The sequence below is a fragment of the Podarcis muralis genome, chromosome 15, assembly GCF_964188315.1.
Source record: "Podarcis muralis chromosome 15, rPodMur119.hap1.1, whole genome shotgun sequence".
Taxonomy (NCBI): Eukaryota; Metazoa; Chordata; class Lepidosauria; order Squamata; family Lacertidae; genus Podarcis; species Podarcis muralis.
The window spans coordinates 29,202,926-29,215,959 of NC_135669.1; the positions used below are offsets into that span (position 1 = coordinate 29,202,926).

Consider the following 13,034-nt stretch of genomic DNA (forward strand, 5'->3'; position numbering starts at 1 on the left):
AAGCAGTCAGTTCTAATATATGTGTTGCAATCCTGACAGCAGAAAGAGAAATACTTTTCCAAAAATCACCATGTAAAAACTAAACTACCGGTACAGTATATGGATTTTTGTAGCTGTGGCTCACCACTTTCCTTTCAGATCACCTTTCGGGTCCAATGGCCAGTTCAAATTCCCACCCATATAAAGGGTCCCTGTTGAAAGTTTCATAAAAGATCAAATACTGTACAGGTTTTAAAAACACCTGTTTGTCCTTATTTGGGCCATAGATCAATCCCAATGACTTTCCCCCATGTAGGATCCCTTTAAGAAATATGTATCTGCTTCGCAGATCACCAAGAACTGCATCCTCTTTAAATGATACATGAGGGGACATACAAATATTCCCCTGCTTTAGAGGTGCCTGTGACTGAATACCACATGCCTCAAGAAATATTTATGTGTTAATAGCTCAAGCCTCTTTTTAAAAGTGAGTTTCCTGCAGCATTATTCCTGCAGGATTTTTGTTTTTCAGCATTCCAGACTCACCGTCACTTCCTTGGCTTACCCAATCTATTGACATTCCAGGAGCAAAATGCTCAAGAGGAATTGTTAGGTATTCTCTATTTACATATCTTATGTCCTTTTTAAAGAAAGATTCACGATTCAAGTCACTTGGTGTATTTTGCCTGCTCCGTTTCCCCTCTCCTCCCCTGTTCCCAAGCACAACATAACACCCAACTACTGACTGATTCCATGCCCAGAGCATCCTACAATACGAGCCTCCAAGGTAGGGAATGTATAAGCGGAATGAGATAAACACCATCTCTCTGTATCGGCTCACCAATACTTTCTACTGAAACACTAAATTTCAGCAGAATAGCAGAAAGCCCCTGTTTTCTACCTCACTAAGGATAATCAGGTCTCATTGTAACTCCCAAAACATAACAAAGAAGTAAGCTGCCCATTTAGCACCCGTGTGATAGAAACTTGCAGCCCTCATTTCCCAAGGGAGTTCTGTAATTGAGGAATCTAAGCCATCGTTTTATTTCATTGCTTTATTTCATAGACTTTATACAGTGCCTGATTGCACAAAACCTCAAAGCAGTTTACAAAAACCAGACAGAATGGGCGGTCCCTAATCAATGGAGTTATTAGGGGATGTCAGGTCAGCCTCATTCGCCCTCCCATGACCCATGGGGGGGGGTGTGGACATGAGAAATAGCGCTATAAGTATTGCTTACATTGGGGGAGGAAGGAGCTTCCATGGAAAGGCCTCCTTTGGGCTCCCCTTCTGGTCATTCACCCCCAAGGAAGTAGCTCTTGGGTCATTTTTCAGCTGCAAAGGAGGGAAATCCCCTTTGCCAGAATAAATCGGCTATGTTGCATAATCAAAGCTCTGCAAAACACTCCTGTTTCTTTCATCTTCATCCTGGTTGAAAACCCTCTCATTATATAAAAGAAGGGGGAAAGTCGGGTCTTTGAGGAGAGATCCTGTGATGCTCACCAGATAAGTGCTTTTGGAGAAGTGGAGCGTTTTATATATAGAGACAGACTCCCCCCCACTCCTCTAGGAGTTTCAGAAATGGCATCAAGAACAGTGTGCAGCCAATGAAACCTGTTAAAAAGAGTCAGTGTGGTGTACTGGTTAGAGCATTGGACTAGGACCTGGTTGAGACCAGGGTTCAAATCCTCTCACTCAGCCATGAAGCTCAGTTGGTGACCTTAGGCTAGTCACTCACTCTCAGCCTCACCTACCACAAGGGGTTGTTGTGAGGGAAAAGTGGAAAGTAGACCCACATAGGCCCCCTTGAGTTGCTCAGTGGAAAGGTGGGATAGAATCGTGAAAACGGAATGAAGCTGAAATGCCGCAAGCAGCTTGGCTGAAGCTGCCTCTCTGGAGCCAAAAGAAGAAGAGCTTGGATTTGATATTCTGCTTTATCACTACCCGAAGGAGTCTCAAAGCGGCTAACATTCTCCTTTCCCTTCCTCCCTCACAACAAACACTCTGTGAGGTGAGTGAGGCTGAGAGACTTCAGAGAAGTGTGACTAGCCCAAGGTCACCCAGCAGCTGCAGGTGGAGGAGCGGGGAAGCGAACCCGGTTCACCAGATTACGAGTCTACCGCTCTTAACCACTACACCACACTGGCTTGCCCCCTCTTCGTTTCCCAAAATGTTCCGCTGCAAACACTGCAAGACTTGAACTGTCTGGCAAGTCTCTTTTGCAACGCCTGAGAGTCCTTGAAATGCTACTTTCAGGATGGGGTGGGTGCTTGTGTGTTCTGACAGTCACCTGCTGCTGCTGATTTGGAATAATTTGCCAAGAAGCCCCCCGCCTCAGCTCAAGCTGCTCCTCAGATCTCTGCCCTGAATTCAGGCTCCAGGAGCTTGGCCCAGCTGGGGCTGTAGGGGTGTACCACCGAGGTGGGCCTCTCCTGCCTGTCTACCATCTGCCTCCGTTCAACGGCCCAAACCACCAGGCCGCCACAGACGTTGTAGATCTTGGGCGACGCCATGAAGGTCTTCCCAGTCTCCCTGGAGAAGTAGCTGCCCAGGAGCTGAGCTGCCATGGACGACCGATAACCCACTGTGCAGTAGCAAATGATGGGCTTGCTGGGACCCTCCTCCTCCCGCCCTGGAAGAGACAGAGATGTGTGTGAGAGAGAAAAGTGATTAGAGTAAAAGTCTTCATAATTGGACTGGAGAAAACTCACATCATCCTGACTCCCTTCTGAGCTGATTGATGGGTGTGCTGCTCACAAGCAGAACTTAACAGCTCTTATCAGGATGACCGAGTTATTACAACCTGGTCAATTAGACGTCACAAGAAACTAGCTTTGTAGGAAAAACACAGGGAAACAGCACTGCTGGTTAAAAGCCTTCAAAGATTCCATTTGTATTTCCATCACACTTTAAACTTTTCACCTTTTCGCCCACCTTCAGGCTGACTCTCCCTTTTTATATGTATTTAAGGGATAAATGGCTTTCTGCCATAAAGCCTTAGGCCTTGCAGACCACAGACCCATTCATTCTGCGTCCATAGAGAGAAAGGGCTGGTTTTGTCTTGTTACGAAAAGAGAATTGCAAAACATCAGGACAGTTATAAATAACAAAATATGTGTATAAACAAGAAGGCTGGAAGGAAGCATCGTGGATTGTCATCTTGAAAATTGCTGTTCCGAAACATAATACATTTTTAATTTCTTTATTATTATTTTTTATTGAAAGTATTTCAATTGAACATAATAAAGTAAAAAAAAAACCTTAGAGAGAACAGAAGAAAAGAAGTATATCATACACTATTTATCCTATATAGTGTTTTTTTCCTTTCCTTTCCTATTATGTTTTATTGTAATTTTATTGGTGTTAGCTGCCCTGATCCTGGTTCTGGCCAGGGAGGTTGGGGTATAAATAAAAAAAATATTATTATTATTATATCTTACATAATTTATTTAGAAGCATTAGTGCCTTCATGATTTGTGTGGAGAAGTTAACCAGGTTCTCCTGCCTGGTGGATGAAATGGTCCCACCACACACCCCCTGCCAGAGTCCTGCTGGCAAGACTGTGAGGATCTCACCACATGAGGAGTTGGCTATACCTGGCGCAAGCCGTGTCTTGAAAAACTCCAGCAAGGAATCTTCTTCGGGAGGAACCAAAATGGCACCCGGCAAGTGGCTGATGTCAAACTCAGCTGAAGTCCGAGTGTCCTGAGGCAACAAGAAGAAGAGAGCAAAATGTTTGGTGTTTAATGATTGGTGGAAATTGGCTTCCTAGTCCTGCCCGCTGGAGCTGCCCAAGCCTTATGAGGGATAGTTGAGGGAGTTGGGTGTGTTTAGCCTGGAGAAGACTGAATGCTGATTTGACAGCCATCTTCAAATTCCCAAAGAGCTGTCGCATGGAAGATGGAGCAAGCTTGTTTTCTGCTGCTCCGGAGGCAGGGGACCCAAACCAGTGGATTCAAATGACAGGAAAGGAGATTCCGATTCAACATTAGAAAGAACTTTGTGATAGTAAGTGCCGGTGCTTTTTTTCTTTTAAAAAAATGTTTAGGGGTACTCTCATTTTCCTACTCATATTGAAATACTGCCCCTCAATGGGGCCAAACTTAGATTCATGAAATGTTATGGGGTATGCATACCCCTGTGTCCCCCCAGAAAAAAAGCACTGGTAAGAGCCATTCAACAGTGGAACAGATGACCTTGGAAGGTGGTGGAGTCTCCGTCTTGGTAGGGTTTTAAGCAGAGGTTGGATGGCCATCTGTCAGGGATTTTTGAGCTGTGATTACAGCATTGCAAGGGGTTGGACTAGATGCCCCTTGGGAGTCCCTTCCGACTCTACAAGTCTACGATTCAGAGGCATTCATACAATGGAGCTTTTGTGAGCTCCGCAGCATCACCTGCTGCTCCCTTCCCTACTCCCAACCCTCAGTACAACTGGTGGCCAAATCAGCCAAACCTCTAATCAAGGCTCTGCTGTTCCACGCAGGAATCCCTATGATCTTACTGCTGCTCCTGCTGCCTAATGACAGAGAAAGAGTCAAGAAATTGCAGCTTGTGTCCTCGGCTGGTTATAAATAAGCATCTTCTATGCACACCCTCTTTCCATGGCCTGTTTGCAAGTGAAACTCTCTGCAAATTTTGCCTGACCTTTGCAGGAGAGAATCTCTGAAGGTTTCTGGGTGAATTCTGTGTTAAGTAATTCTTGGACCCGGAAGGGGCCAAAGCAAAAGGCTGCATTCTAGCAGGGCAGAACCAGGAGCAAAAGTATTTTGAGTTAGCGATAATCTGGAATAAAGACCGCCTTGCTTCCATTTGCACCAGGGTTACCTGAGGTTAGAATTCCCATTCCTTGGTAAGCCTCCTCAGAAGTAAGCCCCACTTTGTTTGATAGGGTTACTCTTTTCAAAAGGGTTCTCCCACTTCCATACGACAGACACATTCTACTGTTCTGGCAAGCAAGTGAAAGCAATTCCTTTTTCATTTTAATGTGCTGCATGCATTCTCTCACACCAGAAGCCTACCGATTTATTCTCAGACAGATTGGGGGGTGGGCGGATGGATGATGCTTACACTCCCCACGCAATAAAACCAATAGAGATCCAGTGCGGTATCGGACTAGGCCAGGGAGACCGGCGTTCGATCCCCACTCAGCCATGATGCTTGCTAGCTGACCTGTCACTCTCTCAGCCTAACCAACCTCACATGGTTGTTGTGCAGATTAAATGAGAAGGGACAGAACCAGGTACGCACCACCCAGTGCTGCTTGAGGAGAAAAGGAGGGGTAGAAATGAAGTAAAATGAATGAATGAATCCCAAGCAATATATTTGTGCTTACAAAATATTGACACAGTGACTCCTCAACAGGTCCTGAAAAATGCTTCTTTGCAAATGAACAAGAGCAGAGGTCCCCTTAAAGTTTGGAAGCAGGTTCTGTTATTGGAAGGAGGGTAAAGGGAAATAGATAATACAGCATTCACAGCAGAGTGGACTAAGCAGTAAACCGGACTGTTGTGACCAGAGTTGAAAGTGAGAGCTGTTCTACAGAGGAATGGACTCCCTTGGAAGAAGTTGGACACTTATTCATTGGAGGTTTTAAGAGAGAGGTTGGATGGCCATGCGTCGGGCATTCTTTAACTGTGACTCCTGCACGCAGGGCTGGACTAGATGACTCTTGGGGGGGTCCCTCCCAACTCTACAATTATCCGAGTCTCTGTGAGCTGAAGGGATGTGCCCAAAGTTTGTGGATCATCCCCATACGGTTCACGATGATGAAATCTGAAGAAGGGGCCCTCTGGAGAGCTCCCAAGGGAGCAGCTGTCCAAGCTGGGCAAATGAGTGAAGAGTCAGGAAAGCTGCTGCAAAGAGATGTAAACTGAGTAAAAAAAGAAGAACGATTAATCTAGATTTGACTAATCCAGAAAGAGATATTGGGGTGTGATGGATATAGTTTATTGACAGCATGAATGCAGGGAGAGTGGAACAGCTGTGGAACAGGTTCAATAGAGGGAAACCCAAATGTATAAGGGGATAGAGCGACTCTCCTATGAGGAAAGGTAGCAGTGTTTGGGATGTTTTTGCCTAGAAAAGCAAGTAAGTGGCGACATGATAGAAGTATATAAAATGATGCATGGCATGGTGAAAGTGGATAGAGAAAAGTCGTCTTTCCTCTCTAATAACACTATAACTTGAGGACATCTTATGAAGTGGAGTGTTGCGAGATTCAGGGCAGTGCATTGTTAACCTGTGGAACTCCCTCCCTCAGGAGGCGGTGATGGCCACCAACCTGGATGGCTCTAAAGGAGAATTAGACAAATTCATGGAGAAGAGGGCTATTCATGCCTACCAGGCACAAATTTGCAAAATGAGCCACAAAGTCAGCCCTGTCTCGTGCCTGAAAGCACCCTCAGGGTATTTGTTTTGGAGACTGGCACTAACAACGTCCATAGGGACCAGACTGACACAACCGCACACACTTGTGTTGCCAGGGGTTGGAAAAGAGCCTGCTGTACAAAACCAACTTGCAAATCGAGCAGCGTTTATTTCAAGCAGCGGAGGCTTAAAATATCTGTGGTGCGGTTGTGTCAGTATGACCCGAAGGAGAGCAAAGAGACGCTTCTGTTGGCTGGGCCCAGCTGGGAGACTGGTTGGCTGCTAGGCTGATTCTAAAGAGAGGCGCTGGCCTCTCTGGCAACCTGAGCCCTGGAACTGTACCTGGCCTGAGTCAAACGGAGAAGGGGGCCTCCTTGGCCTCCTTTCTGGGCTCCCCAACGCTGATCTCCGTTCTGGCACACAACGGGTGCCGCTCTCTGGGGCCAAGCCCAGTCCTAAGGTAGAAGGCAAGGCAGCAGTAAGTCAGCCCCAGGGACCACATAGGTCAAAAGGACATTTTTGGGCTCCATCAAGCTCTTTGGAATGCTAGGACACCATGGTGGGTTGATTGTGAGAATGTGGTGGGTTGCAAAGATCGGCGTTTTCATCTCTCTTTTTAAAAAATGCATAACCCCAGTGTTGGACCCCCAACAGGCAGGCTAACCACATACTTAGGGCTCCAGCAAAGCATCAGCACCAAAAACAAATGAATTTGATATTTGATATTAAAAAAAAACAAACCACACAAGTAGTCTATCATGGGAAAAATCAGAACATCCCCTGTTCTCTATTTATTACTTATCCCACCCTAAACTAGAGGGGTGTCTTACAAACATGGACACGTCAGGGGAGAGACTGTTGGACTCACCCAGGAGCACTTCCCTTGCCTCCTGCCTCCCCTCAGCCTGGGACCCCTCATAAGGCAAAAAATGCTGCTTCATTATTCTTGTCTTCTTTTCACATTTTTGTAGGGAATGTTCTTGGCCTTCATTCCAATTTGCTTGTGGGGAGGTTACATGTGACAATGCGCATCTGTCCTGCATTCATCCTGATTCCATTGTGGGCTCTTTATATGCCTTTCTTGTTAATCACCAATTCATTCCAAGCTTTTTATGGCATTTCCCTGCCACTTTGGGCACCCCCAAGACTGCCAGGATTTTGTGGGAGGGATCTGAGCACCTACCGGAAATTCAGGCAATCTGTTGCCATGGTGCAACAAATCCACTTTAAAAAGACAAACCCCCTGGCTGTTTGCAGTTTGGGAAGTGATGGGAAATGTGCTGGGAAAGGGGGGGGGGGGCGTTTGTGCAAAATGTTTACTAGGGAGACATGTCAACACTGCAACCAAACATCATTTCATTCCTCCAGATAAGCTTTGGGCAAGCAGATTCAGTTCAGTCAACAGGATGACAGAGCCAGGTTAATTTCCCAGAATGCTCCTGAATTCCTCCCCTTCAAAGTAAATGAACACAGTACACAGCAGCAGCAAAATGGAGCCAGGTGGAATAACGGGGTCAACCGTAAAATGTTACAGGAGATTGCCAGGGCTTCCCCCATTTCTGGTGCAGCAGCCAGACCCTCTGACCTAAAGTCCAGGCCTAGCCCCAAATGGTTTTCTTGCCTGAAGTGGAAAAGCACACAGTTGCTGGGAATCACAAGAGGGGCTCAGGGGCAGGACTGCTGCTGTTGAACTCAGGTTCTGCTTGCTTGTGGGCTTTCCTTTAGGGCAGTGTTCCCCAACCTTGGGTCTCCAGCTGTTTTTGGACTACAACTCCCATCATCCCTCGCTAGCAAGACCAGTGGTCAAGGATGATGGGAATTGTAGTCCAAAAACAGCTGGAGGCCCAAGGTTGGGGAACACTGCTTTAGGGCATCTGGTTGGCCACTGTGAGAACAGGATGCTGGACTAGGTGAGCCCGCTTTTGGCCTGAACCAGATACAAATCTCTTCTAATGTTCTTAGCAGCCAATGTCACACTCACACCTATCAAGGAGAATTGTACCCAAAGTTGGCTACATCATTTTGACCAGAAAGTTCCACAATCACCTTGACCTGGGAGTAAAAACACAATAATTATAAATTAAAAAGTAACAGGGTAGCTGCCCTTTCAAGACGACACCCTATATTAGCTGCCTCATTCAAATTAATAACGGTCAGATACTGAACAGCTCAGTTCGTTAGAGTATGGTGCTGATATTGCCATGGTTGCAGGTTTGATCCCTTTGTGGGACAACTGTTTATTCCCGCATTGCAAAGGGTTGGGCCAGATGATCCTTCCAACTCTACAATTATATGATTCTATTATTCTCTTCCATGTTCAGCTAAGCTAGTTTTAGAGAACAGATGCAACTTTGGGGTCCATCTTTGTCCTGCATATTTCATCCTTTAAGAAAGCAAAAATTGGCCTGGCTTGGGTGGCCTGGAATAGAAAAGGCTGCCGTTTATTTTGGCCCAGCGAAGGGCCAAAGCATCCTGCCGGGCGCTGTCCCCTGAAGTCCCACGTGGGAAAGTGAGCTTGTGGATTTGTCTGGTGGGCTGCCCCCACCTCCTTTTAGCCGGAGGAAGAGGCTGTGTTTACTGGGGAGGGATGGCATTCTTTGCTTTGTGAAGATGATAGTTTCTCAACTGCTAAAACCACTTTGTGTAAAGAGATACCCTCTCCCGCCATGTTAACAAAAGCTAAGAATAAGTCAGCAGGAGGAGCCTTTCTAAAACTCATTTCTTAAACGCTTTCTTGGAATGGGGAAGATTATAGGATGCCGCTTAAAAGAGTTACATGATATCTCCTCGTGCAAAAATAGCAAAACCGTTTCTAAAAAGGACACGTTGAGGCTGTTGTATAAATGGCAGTTTTTAAAAATAACATACCCAAGGAATGTCCAGTGAAATCCTGCTTGTTTGACTCTGTGGGTTACACCACAGAGGTTGTTTTAGCCTCCTGATGTAGGGGGGAGAATCTGGGTCAGTAGGCAACTCAGATTTTGGCTATCAATAGAGACCCTTTCTGTGGCACTTTCTCACCTTGAAATGCAGTGAGAAGCAGCCATGGGTGTCCTGACCCCTTTGTGGAGCAGAGGGTCTTGCAACCAAGCCTCATTCAAACAGACCCACAGAGGAGGAGGAGAGCCTGGCAATATCTCCCAGGCTCATGAATGAAGGCCCACAACAGGAAACGTGACTGGGATGAAAATGAAACCCTTTAATGGGGTCCGGAGGCTCTGGGATCTGAAGCATTTGTATATCTGAAGTGAGCCAAAGAAGAAAAGGGTTGCTGGGAATGCTCTCAGACCGTCCAAGTGTCCCTATTTTCCAGGGAGGTCCCTGATTCCAGATTTGATCCTGGAATGTCCCACTTTTCCTTAGGATATCCCTATTTTCACTGGAGAACTGTTGAAGGGTATGGCGCTATCCGACCCCGGAGCTGTCTGAAGGCAATCTTATATAATGTTTAATGTTTTTTTATGCTGTTATATATATTGGAAGCTGCCCAGAGTGGCTGGGGCAACCCAGTAAGAAGTGTGGGGTATAAATAGTAAAATTATCATTGTGGAATGGGACATCCCTATTTTCATGAGAGAAATGTTGGAGGGTATGTGCTCTGGGAGGCCTGGCATCAACATATTGGGGGTGGCCAGTGCCACAGGGATCCCCAAGCCTGTCCCCATCCCACTTCAAACACTCTTGTGCCTTGAAAAGCATTCCTTTGGGAAGAAGCTGGGTGCTGCTGCTCCTGCAATCCCAGGCCTGCTTTGGGACTCAGTTAGCCGTCCTCCTGGTTAAACAGGCACAGGACTGGGCTGCATCCATTTCTAAATTTGTGGCCCAGATTTTGTAGAAACCTCCCTCTCATTAGATGAGGAACCATTGATGAGAAATACACTTTTTTTGGTTGAGGGGTGATTCCCAATCAGCTGTGAATCCACCTGGTGGTGCTATCACGTAACCCACATTTAAGCAAAATATCCAGTGCTTTACTGAATATAAGATAAATTGTACCCACAGCAACACCCCCCCAACAACAGTCCACTAGGACAGGAAATCAAAAGGCAATATTTGTAAAGATTTATCCTTGTCAGAACCATACCTTCTACTCATCACTGCAATTTTATCTAGATGCTTCCAAGCTGACCCCTTTCATATCTTTCCTAGTCTAAGCTAGACAGGTCATATTTCCCAAATTCTCCCTTTGCAAAAACATACGAAATTTTGATCTCTCTAACCTTCTCTTAATCATCAGAGATTCTGAGAGTACAGTGGTACCTCGGGTTACATACGCTTCAGCTTACATACGCTTCAGGTTACAGACTCTACTAACCCAGCAATATTACCTCGGGTTAAGAACTTTGTTTCAGGATGAGAACAGAAATCGTGCGGCGGTGGCGCGGCGGCAGCAGGAGGCCCCATTAGCTAAAGTGGTGCTTCAGGTTAAGAACAGTTTCAGGAACGAATTAAGTACGTAACCAGAGGTACCACTGTACATCAGTCCCTTTATGGATACAGTTGGCCCTGAAGCCTTCAATTCATTTTAGCTGACTACCTGTTCCTGGCAACTGACCACTCTGCCTCCAACTGTGGAGGCAGAACATGGGCACCTTGGCTAGTAGCCATCAATAGCCCTCTTCTCCATGAATTTGCCTAATCATCTTTTTAAAGCCATTTAGGTTCTGCAGTTTAACTATTCCTGCCAGCAAGAAGTTGCTACTTACAAGAATGATCAGCTCCTCTGGTTTTTCCTTCATCCACTGCTGAAGGGTTTCTGTGGTGACCACCTCCACACCTGGGAACAGCCCTTTTACCCATTTTATCACCCAGGACCTCTTTTCTGATAGGTCTGTGATGCCTGCAGCCTCAATTTCCTTTAATAGCTGGTCTGCCATCATCAGGACCTAGAGCTCTGAAGGAAACGTGGAAAGCGGGTGCCAGCAGGAGACTTTTGACTGGGTGGCTCCAGAATAGTTAAGAGATCACGTGGAATTTATGGGACCAGCCTTGGCAAATAGAGCAACACAAGCTTTTCACAACATTGAGGGCATTTTGCGGGGGAATTCAAAAGGTGGCCCAAACAAGTCTGATATTTTTAGCAAATATGCCAGTAAAATATGATAGTTTGGTGTGTCTGAACCTTGTTCCCTACTGCTGTGCCCTCAAATTTGGACCTTCCCCCTCCCCCTTGGCAGACACAGCCTGAAACTTAGGTGAGGTGAAACATTAAATGCAAAGGGAGGAGGCACCAATGATAAAACTTTAACTTTGCTTTCCGGTATCAAAATCCCTGTGCCCTTTGAACACTTCAAAACCAGAGATGGGAGCCACGAGGCGGGGAAAGCAGGATCCAAATCATGAGGTAGAATAAATAAAACCTCTGCAAAGGAAAGTGAGATCTGAGCACAAGAACTTCTCCAAGTGTGGAGGCAGAGCATAGCTACTGACAGCCTTTATCCATGAATTTGTTTAATCCTATTTTGAAGTCATCTAGGTTGATGGCCATCACTGCCTCCTGTGGGAGTGAGTTCCACAGTTTAACTTTGAGCTGCACGACATACTCTCCAACATTCCTCAGCAGAATTACTTTCTTTTACCTGTCCTGAATCTTCCAAAGCCCAGCTTCATTGGATGTCCACTTTGCTATCATCCGTTCATTAACCCACCCTTCCTCCAAGCAGCTCAGGATAATCCACATGGTCCTCTTCCCCATTTTATCCTCACAACAACCTTGTGAGGATGGCAAGGCTGAGAGAGTGTGTGACCGAATGTCACCCAGGGAGCTTCATGACTGAGTGGTGATTTGAAGCTGGACTTCCAAAACTCCTGACAAAAAACTCTTCCTACAGGGATGCAGTGTGAACAGCATTGCAATGGGGACCACCTGTTTATGGAGCACTCATCCTGATTTGTTTGCATTGTGGCATCTGCTTGGCCCCTGTGAGAACTTAATGCTGGACTAGATGGGCTATTGGTCTGATTCAGCAGGCTGTTCTTATGACCCGGAATTAGGATCCCTGCTTGAGAGCTCTACAGAGCCTTGCAAATAGAAGCATTTCAGTTACTGGCAGCTGTGTGGAGCAGGCTTGTGGCATTGGACCTAACCCTGACTTTAAAGGTAAAAAGGTAAAGGTACCCCTGCCCGTACGGGCCAGTCTTGACAGACTCTAGGGTTGTGCGCCCATCTCACTCAAGAGGCCGGGGGCCAGCGCTGTCCGCAGACACTTCCGGGTCACGTGGCCAGTGTGACAAGCTGCATCTGGCGAGCCAGCGCAGCACACGGAACGCCGTTTACCTTCCCGCTAGTAAGCGGTCCCTATTTATCTACTTGCACCGGGGGTGCTTTCGAACTGCTAGGTTGGCAGGCGCTGGGACCGAGCGACGGGAGCGCACCCCGCCGCGGGGATTCGAACCGCCGACCTTTCGATCGGCAAGTCCTAGGCGCTGAGGCTTTAACCCACAGCGCCACCCGCGTCCCTACAACCCTGACTTTAGCAGAGAGTTAAGCCTGCCTGACTACTGAATCACAGATGTATGATCTCCCTTCTTTATTTTTGAACTGGGTTGGGCCTTCAAAGAGAGGGCTGTCCTCATTGCTGGAAGGCATCTGGCCACCCTGTTATCCTCACCATAATAGGCTCCTGGAACTCCCTGCCACAAGGTACTACAATGATCACTAGCATGAAAAGGCTGTTATTTTAACAAT

General features: G+C 46.6%; 1 protein-coding gene across 1 annotated transcript; it reads right to left on the bottom strand.

Annotated features, from left to right (window-relative positions):
- Window positions 1-1,019: 1,019 nt before the first annotated feature.
- On the bottom strand, window positions 1,020-11,389 carry LOC144325649 (uncharacterized). Its single transcript, XM_077919453.1, has 3 exons — window positions 11,053-11,389; window positions 3,577-3,685; window positions 1,020-2,612 (listed from the first exon to the last, which is right to left on the bottom strand). Exons 1-3 carry the CDS (start codon window positions 11,224-11,226, stop codon window positions 2,332-2,334), a joined length of 564 nt encoding a protein of 187 aa, XP_077775579.1. The 5' UTR covers window positions 11,227-11,389; the 3' UTR covers window positions 1,020-2,331.
- Window positions 11,390-13,034: the final 1,645 nt, after the last annotated feature.